Genomic DNA, 19,602 nt, shown 5'->3' with positions numbered 1-19,602 from the left:
TAGAAATCTTTTGCCTAATGTTCAATGTATAAATCATTCTCTGATGGATTACCATGCTGTTCAGAGGAACATATGCATATTTTGTGTTCAGCCATCATTACTCCATTTTTGTGTACAAATGTAGCAGCATAAACTTTTGTTTCTATAATATGCATTTTGTGTTTTTTTTGTATTCAAAAATTCATTACAGAAAAATTAAATATAACATCAATTATAATTAATTATAATGTTAACTATAACATTAATTATTTCCATCATTGTATTTCATCATTGAGGATCACGGAGGCTTTCTCTTTTAGTTTTATATTTTTAGTGTCAAAACTTTCATGATAAACATTATCTTTCATGATAAACAGTCTCATTTTCATCTTATGACTATATTGGTCTTTTTTTGATATGGAAGTATAATGTTTTCAAAAGCAATACATTAATAAGTACAGTCCTGACATTATAGTAATTTATTAATCTTACCCTTCTACATCATCTCAAGTAGTTGTAACAATTGTTCAATGAAGTTCAAGTGCAGGTATTTTATAGAGGAGGGGAACCAGGAGAGTAAAGACAAGATCAACAGTTAGGTCAGAAAACAAGCAGAGCGGAACATGTTTGTAGAGGGAAGAAAAGTGGGTCAGTATATTGAATTGATTTTTTTATCTCAGTAGATGGAGGAATATTTTCCATTTTCAGATGGATCACAGTGATAGATCAGGTAGTTTATATCAGGTCCTAGTTGATTAAATAAATGCAAGAAAAATGTCAGAATGCAGTGCATTGATCTGTTGTTGTTCTTTATAATCTTAGATTGAAAACATAGTGTAGTTGCTCAGTGGTGTTCGACTCTTTGCAACCCCATGGACTGTAGCCCACCAGGCTCCTCTGTCCCTGGAATTCTCCAGGCAAGAATAATGGAGTAGGTTGCCATTCCCTTTTCCAGGGGATCTTCCTGACCCAGGGATCGAACCCGGGTCTCCCACATTGCAGGCAGATTCTTTAATCAAGAACATGGTATTCTGCCATCTGAGAACGTCCAACGGTCTATAAAGCCTCTTTATGCGTCTGTGTCTGTGTGGAGTACTGTATAAGACTTAGGGAAGCAAGAATAAGAAAGTGTGCCTGTCCCTGCAGGACTCTGTCTCTTGGGGAACACAAAGGTATCAATGTGCAAGTGTTACCCTGGGCATAGAAACAAGGTTTCTGAATTCCCTCTCCCTGGTTTCAGAGGATTAGGGAGAACAAACCAGAGATATGGGCTGTTTTTTGTTTAGTTTCTTTTCTTTCTACTTAATGCTATTAAGACTTAAAAGGATAGAAATTGAAATAAAACAGGCACTACTTTTTCACAAAGTGAATTATAAATTTACAAAATTTACTACAATAGTTTGTTAAGTATGTGGAATATGATGATAAAGCGAATCCAGCTCTTAGGGTGGGAACACAACTAAACCAGATTTTCAATAGAAAGCAGAATTAAAGGCGTTTTGTCAGAGAAATGCAAACAACATGTCTTGTGGGGAAAATAGGATTGTTAAAATTTCAGTAAAAGGGAGCTTTCGTTATGTCGAGCTGGGTGTCAGATGCTGGGGGAGATGATGGAGGCCGGGTCTGTAAAGGGATGCACCTGATTGCTCTGCTCCAGCCACAGTGACTGATCCCAGGTGCCTGGGGTGTAGAGAGCCCTCTGGGATGTGGGGAAGGAACACTGGGGGTATGGCCCGTGGCCATGTGGAGCCCTGTGCTTAAGATCTGGGGTTAAACCTGGAGACCATGGGAAGCAATTAGATGTATTTGATAAGGGCTGTGACATACCCTATACTGTACTTCAGTATAGTTTTAGGAAGGTCATTGCTGACATGCAGTGTAACAGCATAGATGATATGAGTTATTCAAAGTGAAGAGTAGCTGGGGAGTTTTGTTATAGCCCAAGTGGAAGATTTTAAGATTCCAAGTTGGGATTATTGTTCAGAAAGACTGAAGAAAGGGTTGATGTGTAGAGGTGATGAGTACGAAATTCCATTGAGTGGGGGATGATGGAGTCCTAGTGGATTATTATTATTGTTTTTTAGCTGGAGAATAATTGTTTTACAGTGTTGTGTTGGTTTCTGCTGTCCAGTGTGAATCAGCTCTGTGTATACATATATTCCTCCCTCTTGAGCCTCCCTCGCACCCCTCCAGGTCATCACAGACAGAGCACTGGGCTGAGCTTCCTCTGCTAGACAGCAGCTTCCCACTAGCTCTCTGTTTTATACATGGTAGTGTATCTATGCCAGTGTTCCTCTCTCAACTCACCCCCTCTTCTCCTCATAGTGGATTATTAAACAGATTGTACTTCAGGCGCAGGTGAAGTGTGCTTTGCGTCCTGGCCCAGGTAGATTATGATGGAATCCAACAGTTTCACATTTCTTACGTTGTTACCAAACACAGCAGTGACACAGGGGCACTGGGTTCGCATCATACTTGGTTTGCCTTCCTGCTTATTTGGTCGCCTTATCATGAGCTGGACTCAGCTAAGAGATGTGTGCTCCTCCCTGTGTGTGCTCATTTGCCAGAAAAAGAAAAATGTAAATATTTACTTTTGGAGCCACAGCAAATATTTTGAAAAAGATATAGAGATGCAGACAGTAAAAATGAGGTTTTTTTTTTCTGGTGATGAATCAAGATTTTGTTATTGTTTAGATGAATCAAAAGATGAGGTTTACGGGGATATTGGCAACTGAAATAGGCAAAACATCATGAGTTCTACTCTGCTCCAAATAGAGTACAGATCTTTGTTTTTTATGGTGTTTTTCATTTATTGCTAATTTGTTCACTTAGCATATTGGGACCATAGACATTTCTTTTTTCCTGGCCAGAGGTCTTCACTGTAGAGCATCCTACTCTAGTCTGTAATAGTCATTTACAAAGACTGTGCAGCCGTGTTTGGGTGTGTGTGGAGGGGGCGGGGGGACTGCATTGATAGATTGCCATTCAGTAGTTTCTCAGCATTTTTCTTTGCTGGGCATGCTTCTTCAGCACAGAAAGGTAGTAGTATAGTTTTTCCTAACAGCATGGGTTTCACTTTACCTATTAAGGTTAGTATAGTGGGCGAAGCCTCACAGATTTAGTGTGTGAATCACTGATAATTTCTTCTCCATCTTAATGTTTCCTAGTTGATCATTTACTTTCAACAGTAGATGCCTCTACTAACCTCGCAAGGACACCGGGTTAGACTTATAGCGTTTTTACGCTTCTGAATTTTGGCAGTGGTTACAAGTCTAGTGATAGTCCCAGCTAGGAGAAAAATGTCAGTGATGGGGAGAGTGATAGATTTCAGGGCTCCTGCAATAGATGTATGTGTGTGTGTGTGTGTGAGAGGTTGGTGATGGTGGTGGCAGTTAGAGGTAGAAGAAAAGAATGCTGATCCTTGAATGACTGGGAAAACAAGCAATATGAACTGTTTTACCTTTGAGCTCTTTCGCTCTCAGTAATGGAGAACAACTAACGGTATCGCATAACGTCAAATATGGCATCAGAGCTCAGGCTGAAGGTCATTTTTGGTCATTTCCTTTATGGAAAGGAAGGCGTCCTCCCTTACCTGAATACCCCAGGAATATTGGATCACCACACTGTGAAGATGGCCATCAGTTGATAGGAATTAGTTAAATGAATCACAAGGGCTGGTCCCGTGAATGGGAGCCCAGACCTTTGATTAAGATGCAGCCTGGGTATTACTTATGTATTTACATGGTCAGAAGCTCTTTCTAATATTTCACACTACCATCAGCAGAGACCCTCTGCTGACCCAGAGAGGAACAGATGAGGCAAGGAGGGGTTGAGAGAGTGGCAGTGAGAGGTGTGTGCAGCAGGGGACTCTGCTTTGGGCTCGTGCTTAGTCACTTCAGTCGTGTTTGACTCTTTGCGACTGCATGGACTGTAGCCCGGCAGGCTCCTCTGTCCATGGGATTCTCCAGGCAAGAATGCTGGGGTGGGCAGCCATTCGCTTCTCCAGGGGATCTTCCCAACCCAGGGATTGAACCTGCATCTCCTGCATTCACAGACGGATCCTTTACCGCTGAGCCACCAGGGGAGCCCCGCTTTATTCTCACCTGTCATCTACTGTCTCTGGACTCAGGTCTTTGTGTTGATGAGTGTGGTGGAGTCTACTGCTGTTCTGTGATGTCAGAAAGGTCCCTTCTAGCACATTGTGAAGTGTGTTGATGTAAACCCCTGGAAGCATTGAGCATCTTTAAGATCTAGAGGGGCGATCTGCTGGGGGCGGGTTGCTTTATTCTGCCCTGAGTTGAGTTCTCCTTTGTAGCAGCTTTTAATGTCCTCCCCTCACAAGACACAGCCCGTCCCCCAGAGGCAGGATGCCAGTGCAGGAGTAGAGGATGGGCTTTCCACCAGCCTGACATTTTCATACTCCTGTGCGTGCTGTGTGCTGAGTCCCTTCAGTCGTGTCCAGCTCTTTGCAACCCCATTGGACTGTAGCCCACCAGGCTCCTCTGTCCATGGGTTTTCCAGGCAAGAATACTGGAGTGGGTTGCCATGCCCTCCTGCAGGGGATCTTCCGGACCTGGGATCAAACCCGCATCTCTCATGCCGCCTGCATTGGCAACTTCTTTACCACTAGCGCCACCTGTAGGGATGTAGCTGCAGAGTTGGCCACGTGACCTCAGGCCTTTCTCTACCTCAGTTTCCTCATCTGTTAAAAGGATGATGAAGTCAGTGTGAGCCTGGGATGGGTTACTCTATAGAGAATATTAACAGTGGTTCCTGGAACACAGGGAGTACTCAATAAGTCAAACTTGAGGGATTTTTAGCTTGCCTCATACAAGCTATTATATATGTATGTAATAGACACCCTGAGAATGACTTAAGAAAATTAAATAATTCATTATATTTCAAGAACACATCTTCTCCATATGCTGGATAATCTTGCTGCAGAGTGATTCACTCGCTAATGCCGCTCTGAACAAAGCTAAATTAAAACTTGTGCCAGAAATTAATTTTTTTGTATCATTTTGTCCTGGCTGAAAACTACAGAAACGAAAGGATGAGTCAGGTACTTAAGTATTCCGAAGCCGAGTATAAACACAGCTGTTACAATGCAATGGAAGGATCACTCAGAGAAATTCATGGTACAAATGTAGTATCCTCAACAGCTAAAGATGGAAATGGACTGGGTACCCACTTGCCTGAATAGTTTCCCATATCCTATATTTTTCGCACTTTGTCTTTTTCTTGAGATGGCAGGTGGATTCTTACGATGAATCCACTCAGTGGATTCCACTGAGCCACCTGGGAAGCCCCATACACCTTGTCTTTTACCTGTGGTGGATTCATTTCGATATTTGGCAAAACTAATACAATATTGTAAAGTTTAAAAATAAAATAAAAAAAAATTAAAAAAAAAAAGAGTGCCAACATAGTTCCGCAGGGCAGCCTTGCTATTTGGTAAATTGGGTTTTCGCCTTTGTATTATTTGCAGTCCAGAATCACAGCAGTCCAGAATCAGGAGCGGTTCCTGAGGATGAAAGATTGTTGAAATTCTGGATTGGGTGCTGCATTTCTCAGGTTATGAAGTTCAGGGAAAGATGTAATTATTTCCGAGTTTCCTCAGGTTCCTCTGTTCGACATAATGTTCTGACATACACAGAAGGGACAGCTCCAGATATGAAATGCAAATCAGTAGGGGCTGCCCCTGCAGCCGGAGCTGGGGTTAATCATGCAAATCTAATGCAGTGCTTGGTATTTCAAGAAAGGGTTTAGTTGAAGTCTCAAGCACATATTGATTTAAAATTCCTACTTCAGAGAGCAGTGTAATTTTTTTTTTCCAGCTTCAAATTTTAAAATATAGAACAGGATTTGGAGACCCATTTAGTGACTGGACAGCCATCCATACTTAATAATCATGAGAAGTTGTGGGGGTGCGAGGGAAGGGTACCCGAAGAGGATGTGATGATTTCTAAGCATTTTACTTAATGTATTAGATCTACACTTACTCATGTGCTCGAACAAGTCCTTTTGCTTGGAATATGATTGAACTGACTGGTTGTACATGTTTACTGACTATCTGCTCCTGTCAGGGAAGATGGCTAAAACTGGCAAGGACAGACAGCAAGTTTCTAACTTTGGGAATGATATAAAATTCCTTTGGAAGTGAGGCTGGGTACCAGAAGAAATGCAATTGTCTTGCTCGCAAGTGCAAGCTGACACATTCTAAATAGCCTTTTCAACTGTGCACAATACAGGTCCGCTTATCTTTCCAAGAACAATAAAATTTCATGTGCTGCTGCCTGACATTAGAATTATTTTTACATATCTCCATATCGATGACACTCTTGTAAGTTAATCTCATCTCACATGAATTTTTCACCAGCTTCACTCTGATGTTGATAAAGGAGATGGTTCCATCAAATACATCTTGTCAGGCGAAGGGGCAAGTTCCATTTTCATTATTGATGAGAACACTGGGGATATTCATGCTACCAAGAGGCTGGATCGCGAGGAGCAAGCCTACTACACGCTTCGAGCCCAGGCGTTGGACCGGCTCACCAACAAGCCTGTGGAACCCGAGTCCGAGTTCGTCATCAAGATTCAGGACATCAACGACAACGAACCCAAATTCTTGGATGGCCCGTACACGGCAGGGGTTCCCGAAATGTCACCTGTGGGTGAGTAAGCGCAAGTTGGTCTGGCACTGTCTGATTTGGGGAGGTTTGTGTTTAAAATTAAATCATCATAAGTACCAGAAAAAGAATCACATTAATATTTGTATAGAAATTACTATTTTGAGTGAGGGAATATTTGAGATGTGTTAGTAGCCAGTGTCTAAATTCTACTTTTTGACACATTATTTTATTTGTATGGAAATTCTTCTTTTACACTGCTCAGTGTCTTCAAGAAATTACCTCGGTCTTATCGTCCCTTTTCAATTTAATATTTAAAATTAAAAAATGAGGGAATCCCCTGGCAGACCAGTGGTTAGAATTCAGTGCTTTCACTGACCAGACCCTGGGTTTGATCCTTGACAGGGGAACTCAGATCCCACGGGCTGTGTGGTATAGCTCACCAACCACCACCCCCCTTCAAAAAAAATTAAAATTATGCTTAAGAGGTTAAAAAAAAAAAAAAACCTTCCAAATAAACTTAGTATCAAACCAAAAAAAAAAAAATTCCAGACATATCCTGTGATGATTTAGTTTTCTTTCTCCCCATGTTAGGATAATAATTTGCTATTCTAAGCATGTCTCTAGGGCCAGGGTATCAGGTAGACTATCATTGTAGCCAGGCTAACATTTAGTCTATTTCTTGTAGAGTGTGCTTCAGCCTATAAATGTCCATTCACCTGCCACCACTAATCTTTTTGTAATTTCTCCAGAAATTTAGATGCATGAGAATTTATACTCAAATGTATACTGTTTATAATGATGGTAAGGTGATGCTCAGTGTGAGATATATAAAAGAATAATGAAGGCTGTTTTACCAAAAGGCCTTCTGACCATTGCCCCATGACTGGAAAAATAGAAAGTAGATTACCTTTAGTATATACTGTATTTCAAATACTCTTAAACTCTCTCTTAAATTCCACTTGTTTAGCTACCTTTGGAATAGTTTTCAGCCAGTATGTAACTTAGATATAGATGATCTTACAAGATAATAAAAAAAAAATTATGAAGCTGGAACAGAGACCAGTTGATTTATATATTTTATTTCCTATTGTTTATGGTATTGGAGGAGGAAGTTTATTTAAAATAATAATGGAGCTTGTATTTTTACACCTATTTCAACTGAGGTCTTTAACTTGAAAGTTTTGTATATATGTGCTTAGTCGTGTCTGACTCTTTGAGACCCCAGGGACTGTAGCCCAGGTTCTTCTGTCCATGGGATTTCTCAGTCAAGAATACTGGCATGGGTTGCCATTTCCTACTCAAAGGTATCTTCCTGACCCAGGGATTGAACCTATGTCTCTTGTTTCTCTTGCATTGGCTGGCAGGTTCTTAACCACTGTGCCACCTGGGAAACCCTGAAAATTTTACCAGTGTGATATAATACTTGACTGATTGTGATTTGTTTTATTTTATTGATTGATTGTGATTTGTTTTACTGGAAATAAAGGTCGTTGCATTCATTCCAGCTTTTCATCTGTACATCCGCTATGCAGGGAACTGGAATTGCAAAGATGTGTATTACATGTACCCTTTAGGGAAATCACAATTTAGTGACCCTCAATTTCTGTTCCTATCAGACGGGAGAGGGAACATTATTTTAGGACTGTGATTCTAGCCGCTGAAGAAATAACTGAAAATGAACCAAGGGTGCTTGTGGTCAGGAAAACTTCTGAACCACGGTGGCAGCAGCTGCTTGTAATTATCTTCTGTGTAAACATTCTTTGACCAAACAGGCTTATTCACACCCTCTCAATACCACCCACACCTTCAGAATGCTTCCTGCTGCTCTCATTTAATGACAGAAACAACAACAACTATGTGACAGCAACAATAACAAGATTTGGGAGGTTTTAGAGAAAAGAGTAGGCGCACTGTCCTCCCAAAGTAGTAATGTTTAGAGAAACAGGAGGTTTTGAGGTGTGTATAAGCAATTCAGTTCAGTGCTACAATTCTCCTGGGCATTTTTGGTATTTTTTGTGGGCTTGATAAGGCTTTCCTTTCCTAAGTAGAAGATAGAAGTGCAAATTGGATTAATGCGAGCTTTGTGTCCCAGAGGTTGAGTAACGCACTGTAGTTTTTGTTCCAATGGTACCACTCTGATATCAAACAATATGACTATTATACACATGTGTAAGTTAGTTTAGTTATTTGATTGATTCCAGCAGGCTCAGGACTTTTTAGAAAATGATTCTCAAATGTCTTCAGGATTTATTAGACAGTGAGAGAGTTCACTGGATTAAAAATCCAAACGAGCTAAGCACAGTAAATGCTTATATAAAACATATCCTATGGATTTATCATGACTCTGTTTATCAAAGTGTTTACTTGTAACCAAATAGTTATAATAGCCACTAAATACTGTGGTATATACAACATAAGTTCTCTATGTTTATTATTCAGGGCTATTTTTTTGCTGTTCATTGTATACTAACGTATTATAAGATTTGAGACCCTCATAGTCCCCTGGGATTGCTTGTTGCCAGAAAAGCATAGATAAGCACAAGAATGGGTGTGTGTGTCTGTGTGACTATATTTGTGTGTCATAAATTATTTAATGAACACTTCAGAAAAAAAATTCCTGGTGACTTCCCTGGTGGCTCAGAGGGTAAAAGCATCTGCCTACAATGCGGGAGACCCGGGTTCAATCCCTGGGTAGGGAAGATTTCCTGGAGAAGGAAATGGCAACCCACTCCAGTATTCGTGCCTGGAAAATCCCATTGACGGTGGAACCTGGTAGGCTACAGTCCATGGGGTCGCAAAGAGTCGGACACGACTGAGCAACTTCACTTTCAGAAAAAAAATACATACAACAAAATTTACTGAGGTATAGTTTTCATTATTTTGTTGCAAGTTGTTTTCCAATGGGTACTTAAGCATATCACCAGAGTAAATATTGCTATAAAGATGGTGAATTATAGAGGAAATTGAGAATATCAAAGTCATTGATCCTAACATTTTAAGATAGTCAAAATCTATATTTAAAAAGATTTTTAAATATACATCATTCACCATTTGGTCCTACCAAGCAGCCACATGGCACAATCTCCTAAGTCTACCAAATAAAAAAATAAATCTTCAGAATTTAAAAAATGACACTCACAATTTTTACCCAGTTTGAAAGGAAATGGAATCAGTTAGGGAAATCATAATGTGGAAAAGAGAATAGATTTATAGTAAGATCAGCATTTAATGACTTATTTAAGGAATTTTGAAAGGAAGATCTACATAGGAATAGATCTAAAACAGATGTTAGATGAACAATGCCATGTTTTCAAGAATTTATTAGAAACCAACTTGAGCCTTGAATGAATACATAAAGAAAGGGAGTTGTCCCATGCCCATCAACTAGGACATATATACTAAAATATCCTGTGCTTACATATTTAAACTAAGCAAATGTGGGTAGCTAATATTTTTAAGATGAGATTCCAAGTGGAAATGAAAACAACAGATCCCACTGAATGCTTTCTATCTGGAATAAGTGAATGCATAGTGAAGGAAGAAGCAATACGGCATTCTCTCATACAAAATGTAGAAAAACAACCACTGTTGTGATTTTTCAGGTTATCATGTTTTTTCTCCTTTGGGAGGGTTTGGTTTCAGTGTTCGTTTCATGCTTTTGTTATAAGTCAATTAGTGAAATGAAAAAAACTACTAAGAGAGTAGCCACCTAATATCCAGTTAAATGTACCAATCAAATATTCTTTATTAACTTACTCAGTTACTGAAGTTTCCATTTCTGTTGCTGCAGCAGTAGGGTTGCCCCATGATTTGAGTGTCAAGGTGCTAGAATCTGTCATGCTGCTTTTTAGACTGATTGAGACTTAGAGATTGCTCTTGTAGACCTTGATGGATGAGGTGCCTAAAAGTTGAAACCCAATTCTGACAATATATCCCTGCCTAACTTGGCATTGTCAGTCCTATTTTTTTTTTTAACCAACATCTTTTCGTGTCCCTTAAGTATTTCTGAGGAATTACCATTTATCATCTTTTGGAATTTGTCTTAGACACAAAAACGTATCCATTTTTCACATCCCTGAGAAAAAGAAAAATGAAAACTGGAAAGCATCTTTATATCTTTACATTAATGTGGCATCTTTAGTGTTTGGTGATTTCTCTTGTTTTATGGCATTTGGGAGTTTTTAATTGATTGATTTTGGATTGTCATGTAGGGACCTCAGTGGTCCAGGTGACAGCGACGGATGCTGACGACCCTACATATGGCAACAGCGCTCGAGTGGTCTACAGCATCCTGCAGGGGCAGCCATACTTCTCAGTGGAGCCCAAAACAGGTAAACATTGACATGTGGCTCTCCTTGTAAAGTCATTATTTCTTTCTTGCCATAGAATTAAAAATAGTTATTTTGATTCAATGTAGTTGAAACTGATGAAACTCTATTTTTCTTGTGCGTTTCTCAAAAAATGTACCATGGTAATAAACAGCATATTATTTATAAAGCCATTAGCACCTTTTAAAAATATTGTACTACATTGATCAGAATTTCTATCAAAATTAAGCAAAATATGAGCTATTGAAAAGTTTTTCAGCTGGTGTCTCTTGACTCTATAAGAAAATGTTGAATATTTACCTCTGCAATGTTTCAATTTGTTTTCTTTAATTAACTCACATAGGAATTACACACAGTAGAATTTTAAATCTTCAGCAAAATCTCCCTGCCATGCAGCAGAATATATAGTATTTACAGCTTCTCCTTCCAGAGGCTGGTTTTCTCAGGGAAATTAGTTGAAACATAACAATTAGGATGATGATCTGCTAAATCAAAAACTAAATTAAATGACTTTTTTTCATTTTAGAAGAAAAAAAAAAATATGGGTTGCAAAACTGCCTGGATAGAAAATGTGGTTGTTTGGCTAGATGTTCTGTTTTGCTTTGAAGATGAAATGGTTTACATTCAGTAAGGCTATAATTTGGAGTGCTGTTTTCTTGGTTATAAAATAATATTTTATCTATTATGCTTCTCTGGCTGTTGGAATAGGGCAGTATTGCTGGGTGTGAGCCATGGCTTTTCTTCACCACTGAAAAAATCCAAAATTTCTCTGTATTTTAGTAATTTTATCTTTATCATGGAGAAGAATGCCTCTTCAAATAGCCAAGTTTATGATCTTGAATCATTGATGATACTTATGATCCTAAATGAATATTTTAATGCCATTCACCACCCTGTTTTCCATATTATAAAAATGGCAGTATTCATTCATTCTCAAATCACTGTGTGGCGGGGTACATATTTTAAATGTCTTTTGAGAATGACAGCTGTAATGTGCAAAAAGAGACGAATTCAAGGCCAGCTCATCATTCATTAGAATGTTCACAGAGGCTGCATTGCGTGTTTTATACCAGTGTTGTGATGAAGTTTGGAAGCTGCCTGAAGAGTCTGACAGAGGAGAAATAGTTCTGATTGAGCAAGTATTGAAGGGGAAGTAAATGAAAGTATCTGCTTCATGATGTGAATCCTGTGAATGTAAAGTTGTGCTCGTGGTTGATTTAATGATAGATCTGAGAACCTCAATTCAGACACCCACCCGTTCCCTTATATATCTACTCTGCAGCCTAGAAAGACATTGACAAGCTTCTGACAGTTTGCTCACAAATTATACACCTCTTGCGTTATATAACTGGTCCAAAACTAGCGTGTACTAATCCCAAGGGCTAGATATTTTGCTGCTACTAGTGACTGGCTTGTGATTTTAGCTTTGCTGTAAGATAATAGGTGTCCCATAGGCCCTGTATAGGTAAAACCTCACCTGTGGGCAGCTGGACAGTAGTCTATATCCTGGCATCACATGATTAGAACTTCAAACGTCATTTTAACTTTCAATCTCAAGGACCGTGTATTAGAGGAGATAAGCTTGTTTAATTTTGTTTTGTTAGTTTTTAATTCTCTAGTCATGGTAATCATTGGGACTTCTGTTTCTCTAGTCATCAGTGCAGAGATATTAAAGGACTATAGAGAATGCATTTTTTTCCCAAAAAAATCTGTTTTTCTGACAAAAATGAATGGAAATTTTTCATGCCTTACACACACGAAGAGCCACGTAGAGTTTGAGGTAGTCTTCCATAGTTGATGTATGATCCTTATCTATGTGAGAAATAACATTCTTTTCCATATCTTTAGATATCAGCGTTTTTGAGAAGCATGTAAAACTTTAGACAGGAAAAATGCTGAAAATATGCCAGATCAAGATTATGTAAAATAGGCCTAGGAAATCACTATTAAATGTATCTCTGAAAGTTTAACTTTTAATTTCTTTTTTAAAAAAGGAATAATATTAGTCATATTACCCATTATTATTTATTAACCACATGTCATTAACTTAGCCTGACTAAAATTTCTGAGCATGTATTTCTTCTGTAGCTCTACTTACAGGCCAGATGACCAGAGGGTAAGTGTGTTTTCTACCTTAATTTTTCTGTCCACAAAACAAGAATGTGAATAGCTGCAAAAAACAATGTTGACAGTTCAACAAGCAAAGAGAATGGACCTAGGAACAAGATGATGTAGCCTTAAAAGGACCATTCAGCTTCCCATCACCTGTCTTCATAATGGCCCCCAATTTACTGGGAGATTGAGGATTATTCTAATGTGTTTATCTGGTCCAAAACCTGCAAGCACACAGATCACATTTTTCAATGTTTCATATATGGCAGGACTGGCTACATGATGTGCTGTTTGAAATGATACTGCAGGCTTCCTGTTCTAACATTAGTAAGATTTCCAATGCCATCAGCAGAGCAGAAACCAAACATAGGGCCAGTGTGACTGCACAGAACACCAAAGCTGTAGGCCTTGGGAAATGGTTGGAGAGTTCAATACCATTTAGGATTTCTGTGTTAAACCTGGAGGTGTGACTACATGGTGCCTCATCATGCATTGCATGCGTCCTTGGTCTGTCCTAGTTTTAGGTAAGTATGACAGTCATAACAGCGGGCTTCCCTGATGGCTCAGCTGGTAAAGAATCCACCTGCAATGCAGGAGACCCCAGTTCAATTCCTGGGTTGGGAAGATCCCACTGGAGAAGGGATAGGCTACCCACTCCAGTATTCTTGGGCTTCCCTTGTGGCTCTGCTGGTAAAGAATCCTCCTGCAATGCGGGAGACCTGGGTTCAATCCCTGGGTTGGGAAGATCTCCTGGAGAAGGGAAAGGCTACCCACTCCACTATTCTGGCCTGGAGAATTCCATGAACTGTATAGTCCCTGGGATCACAAGAAGAGTCGGACACGACTGAGCAACTTTCACTTTCACGTTCACAGTCGTGACAAAGAGCTCCTTCCGTTTACACCCCTCGTGGGTGTTCTGTCTGGGTTGTGGCTCGCGGTGTGGAGGAGCCTCCCTGCGGTCAGGGCTTTCTGAGGATGTCCCCTCACAGCTTACAGCAGTCTTCTTCAGTCCTTTCTGCTTGATGTGATGCCAGCTCTGAAATCCTTTGGTGTTCCAGAACCTTCCGTCTTCACTACTGTTGGCTCTTCTCTGTCTTTTTATGGTTCTATTATATGCTTCCATGAGTTTGAACAAGCTCCGGGGGTTGGTGATGGACAGGGAAGCCTGGCTTGCTGCAGTGCATGGGGTCGCAGAGTCCAACACAACTGAGCAACTGAACTGATAGGCTTCACTTACAGGGAGAGAAACCAAATAATGCAAGTCTTAAACAGAAAATTAAGGGGAAAAAAAATTTACTAGGCAGAGATTTACCTGAACATCTAATGTATATTGAAGCCACACAATGTGAAAAGCCCAGCCCCATGTTACCGGACTCATGTGGTTGCCTAGATTCCTGAGACTAACCCAGAGTTTGACTGAGTAGGCTGCATGCATTCGTAATTGTTTGGTTCCATAAACCAGGGCAGACTTCAGAAATGGCTCTTGTCTGTTACATGTAGTACACATACAATTTCTTAAGGAAATTCCATGACAACAGAACATGCTTGAAAGAAAATTGATGGCTGGTAAGACATTAGAACGGAGAAGGCAATGGCACCCCACTCCAGTACTCTTGCCTGGAAAATCCCATGGATGGAGGAGCCTGGAAGGCTGCAGTCCATGGGGTCGCTGAGGGTCGGACATGACTGAGTGACTTCCCTTTCACTTTTCACTTTCATGCATTGGAGAAGGAAATGGCAACCCATTCCAGTGTTCTTGCCTGGAGAATCCCAGGGACGGGGGAGCCTGGTGGGCTGCCGTCTATGGGGACACACAGAGTCGGACACGACTGAAATGACTTAGGACATTAGAAAATCATCTGAAAATTTATTCCCAGACTAAAAACCAGACAGTTGTTGAAAAATAGCAGTGATAAATTTGCTTCATACATAATACATTTTGTGAACATCAATTATAAATATAAAAGTAAATGAGAAGCTCTGGGTTACTGGGTCAGATGATACATCCATAGAGAAATTATTATTCAGAAAGCCAAAAATCTGGGCCAGTCTCTTTTTCTAAAGAGATGCAGGGTATATTCTTTTCATCATAAGTGGCTTAAAATTATTGATTATTAAAACAATGCTATTATCTCTCATGAAAGCCTCATAGAACTGTAAGGCTATGACTAGACAAGACTGGCTTCTACCACTTTAGGGACACAGTATAAACAGTTTTCTCTGTGAGTGTGTGTCTATAATATTCACCAAAATGCAGATCATATCCAGTTTATGAGAATTCTTTTCCAAATGTAGACAGCTTAGACTCAAAAGTAAAAAGCTCACAAAAGCCATAGAACTAGAAATCTATTATGTTTGAATATTCTTATTTAAATTCAATTCTCACCTAGTTATTTCTCTCTTGTAAAAAAAAAAGTTTAATAATTGAGGTATTTGGAAATTACCTTTGCCCCCTGCATTTCTTTGCAAACTCTGTGATGATTTTTGCTTTGGAAAAGTGTTATTTATAGGATCACTTGCAAAGAGACAATTAGAAGTGTGAAAAATAAGTGAGTAACTTTGACTACCAGACTTCTCCCCTGATAATTCTCTGTTTTCTTTCAAATAATACCACTGAACAAAACCATGAGAAGATAAGGCAGCTCTATTTTCTTTGCTGGTTAATTGAGATGCTATGGCTCCTTCTCCATTATAATAACTGTGCAGGATGCAAACTCACTTAAACATACTGAGAAATTAAAAATGAAAACTGAATGGGTAGGAAATTGTTTTAGAATTTCATTAATATTTTATCATCTGTATGAAACTATTAATCATGTGTTTAATGTGAAACACACCGTTAAGTGTCATTTTATGAAATGCACTATCAAATATTCAAGATTTTCAATGCTTAGTTTATTTTAAATATATTATAAATAAATACAGTTATGATAGGAAGAAAGAAGAAGAGAAAGAAAAAAGGTAAGAAAAAGAAGAAAAGTAAGGAAGACATAGAGAAGTAGAGATATGTAAGTCCCAGGAATCTTAGAGATTGTTAAGCTTGGTAACAGTGAGTCTTATTGAGGTCAATACTCAATGTCTTCAATATTAGAGTTAAGGGAAGTATTGAAGAACAGGCATGAAATATTCATAGAATCATTATGGTTCTCAGAAGAATATCTACATCTCAGACAGTTCTCAGTGAACCAAATGGGTATATGACTCTGCTTCTTTTGATGATCATTGTGGTGGTCTTGCCTGGAGAATCCTGGGGACGGGGAAGCCTGGTGGGCTGCCGTCTATGGGGTCGCACAGAGTCGGACACAACTGAAGCGACTTAGCAGCAGCAGCAGCAGTGATGTTTTAGAGATTCTCTGTAAGCAGTGTGCAGATAACTAAAGGAGTTCAGTGAAGGAGTTAAAGAGATCTTGTATTGCTGTGGTTATAGCAGCAGGGTCCAGTGTAGTGTATTAGAATAAGTGATTGTTAAAACAGCAGTCTTATGGACTCTGTAGGAGAGGGAGAGGGTGGGAAGATTTGGGAGAATGGCATTGAAACATGTAAAATATCATGTATGAAATGAATTGCCAGTCCAGGTTCGATGCACGATACTGGATGCTTGGGGCTGGTGCACTGGGACGACCCAGAGGGATGGAATGGGGAGGGAGGAGGGAGGAGGGTTCAGGATGGGGAACACATGTATACCTGTGGCGGATTCATTTTGATATTTGGCAAATCTAATACAGTTATGTTAAGTTTAAAAATAAAATAAAATTAAAAAAAAAAAAAAAAAAACCAGCAATGACAATAAATGGCCTGCGTGCTGAGTAGCTTCAGTCATGTCCGACTCTTTGAGACCCCCCTGGACTGTAGCCCACCAGGCTCCTCTGTCCATGGGATTTCTCCAGGCAAGAATACTGGAGTGGGTTGCCGTTCCCTACTCCAGGGGATCTTCCCAACCCAGGGATTGGACCCACATCTCTTATGTCTCCTGAATTGGCAGGTGGCAATAAATGGCCTACTCAAATGTAATTTAAATGCTTAAAATATTGATGCATTGTAGGTGTATGTGTGTACATGTGTGTATGTGTGTGTTTGTATTTGATAGGTATTGCTTAGAACTAAACAAAAATATGGCTTCTTAAGATTGTATGAATGTTATTTAACTAGGAATCTTAACATACTGGGACCAATAACATATTGTTTAAATTATTCTTAAATTATCGAAAGATATTTTCATCTCTTTCCCACTGCTAGAGTAGTTACTGAACTGTAGGATATTGTGATGAATAGGGCAGACCGAGTATGGTATAATCCAGGCTTGTAACTTATACTTAGGGCTGAAATATACACAGACCATTATTATATGTGTCAATTGAAGAGTCAGCATTTAAATAATTGGCAACTTTTAAAAACATTTTATAAATCTGGAAGGTATAAAGACATTCTTATGCTGAACATGAACAACATTTTAAAATGGCAGCTTTTAAAAACATTTTATAAATTTGGAGGGTATAAAAACATTTTTGTGCCAAACATGCAGAAAAAAGAATGTTTATTCCAATTTGTTTATAATCATTTTCTTCCTAAAGAACCATCCTCTATAAGACAGCCCAGTTTTGCTCCTGAGAAGTCCATGATACCAGAGTTGCTGTCCCTCAGGTCTGAGTCATTGAGGTTTTAAATTCTGACTTAAATTCTAAAAGTTAGAATCTTTTAACAAAATAGATTGATGAACAAAAGAGTTCCAGTTATGTAGGTAAGACATTATCAGAAATGATGAAAGTACAAGAAATGATTAAGTAGGATTCTAGACTCCTTACCGTATCTAATTAGCAAAGATGACCTCCTGTTTCTAGTTTCAAGATCTGTATAGAGCAATATCAAATAGATGCGTTTTCATTTGTTATGATCTCTGTGCATATATTGAGTCTGACTCTTTGCGACCCTGTGGACTATAACCCACCAGGCTCCTCTGTCCATGGAATTCTCCAGGCAGGAGTACTAGAGTGGGTTGCCATGCCCTTCTCTAAGGGGATCTTCCAGACCCAAGGATCGAACCCAAATCTCCCTCATTGCAGGCAGATTCTTTACCATCTGAGACACCAGGGAAGCCCAAGTATATTATATTGAGTATATGTATTATTTTATATATGTGTGTGCTTGCTCAGTTGCTAGGTAGTGTCTGGCTCTTTGCAACCCTCTAGACTGTAGCCCACCTGGCTCCACTGTTGGTGGAATTTTCCAGGCAAGAATACTGGAGTGGGTTGCCATTTCCTCCTCCAGGGGATCTTCCTGACTCAAGGTTTGAACCCACGTCTACTGCATTGGCAGGTGGATTCTTTACCAGTGGGTGACTGTAGCAAAACTAAATTTTACTCATAATTATTCTATTGTCTCTTATTTATATAATAATTGGTTATTAATATAAAACCACTAATTTACTGCAGCAGTGATTGTAGTTCAAGCTTTCTTATCAAACAGCATGGAGTTCTGAAGTCAGTTTCTTATACCTCTGAAATCTTCAAGGTTCTCCTTATTAAATGCAATTGATTAGAGAGAAACAGCAAAACACACTGATGTTTTTAGTATCTTGATTTTCATGAACACAGTCACTCTCATCGTTAATACTTTTTCTCAGGTTTTTATAACAACAGATACGGCCTATCTATCCAGCAACATAATTTGGAATGGTGTTTTGTTAAACATAAATGACACATTCTTTCATTTATAGAATATGTAGTTACTTTGCTGGGAGAGTAGTAGGGACAATAGCTGAAAGGGTTTATGGTGATTTCACATCACTGGGAATTAAGATATTGGAGAGGGTGAGAGAGAAAAAGATTCATTGTCATATATTTTATAGGCAACTGCCCAGTCTTCTAGGGTAGATTTTATTTAAGCTGGTATTTTTTGAGTCATATTTCCGTAAAACCTAGAGATAATGCTCTCTCTATCCTGGTCTTCTATATTACAGTGTTTTCTGTGTTTTGTAGTGTTTATATAGTTGTTATATCTCTTTGGTCTTTAATATATGCTTTAAAGTTATTAAAAGTAAACAAAACAGCAGAAGGCAACCACTCGAGCTATTTCTGCCTATATCAGTGTTCTTCGCTAGTATAAATGCAGCGATTCATGATGCATTTTACTGGGATTTGAAATTTTTCAGGAGTCATCAAGACCGCCCTTCCAAACATGGATAGAGAGGCTAAAGACCAGTATTTGCTTGTTATTCAGGCAAAGGATATGGTTGGTCAAAACGGAGGGCTCTCTGGAACCACGTCGGTCACCGTGACCCTCACTGATGTCAACGATAACCCACCTCGCTTTCCTCGAAGTAAGCTGTTCCATGGCATGTGGCAAGCATGCTCGCTTTCCTTGCCGGATTATAGGAATGTCTTTAAAAAGGAATTTCCCCAAATATGTCTCAAATAATTAATCTCAATTACATTCTCCTCCAATTTTGTTTTATCAGGGACTTGATTTTTAATTCAGTAGTATGAAATAATAAAGATATTGGAAGCAGATAAAAGCAATTATACCTTGTATTCTGTCTTAAATGTAATTTTTTT

The 19,602-nt window shown here is 39.1% G+C and overlaps 1 protein-coding gene across 9 annotated transcripts in view; it reads left to right on the top strand.

The window, feature by feature from the left end:
- CDH7 (cadherin 7) overlaps nt 1-19,602 on the top strand; it is a 140,265-nt gene that overhangs the window by 57,984 nt on the left and 62,679 nt on the right. For 8 of the 9 annotated variants that reach the window (XM_055559415.1, XM_055559412.1, XM_055559413.1 and 5 more), the window contains 3 exons: nt 6,359-6,653; nt 10,823-10,942; nt 19,200-19,367. In XM_055559415.1, the coding sequence (XP_055415390.1) occupies nt 6,359-6,653; nt 10,823-10,942; nt 19,200-19,367 (583 nt within the window). Of the gene's footprint in view, nt 1-6,358; nt 6,654-10,822; nt 10,943-19,199; nt 19,368-19,602 lie in introns of those variants that run through there. The other variant, XM_055559416.1, reaches the window with a different exon arrangement.

Source organism: Bubalus kerabau, chromosome 21, assembly GCF_029407905.1.
Source record: "Bubalus kerabau isolate K-KA32 ecotype Philippines breed swamp buffalo chromosome 21, PCC_UOA_SB_1v2, whole genome shotgun sequence".
Classification (NCBI taxonomy): Eukaryota; Metazoa; Chordata; class Mammalia; order Artiodactyla; family Bovidae; genus Bubalus; species Bubalus kerabau.
This window is presented reverse-complemented; position numbering and strand designations above follow the sequence as displayed.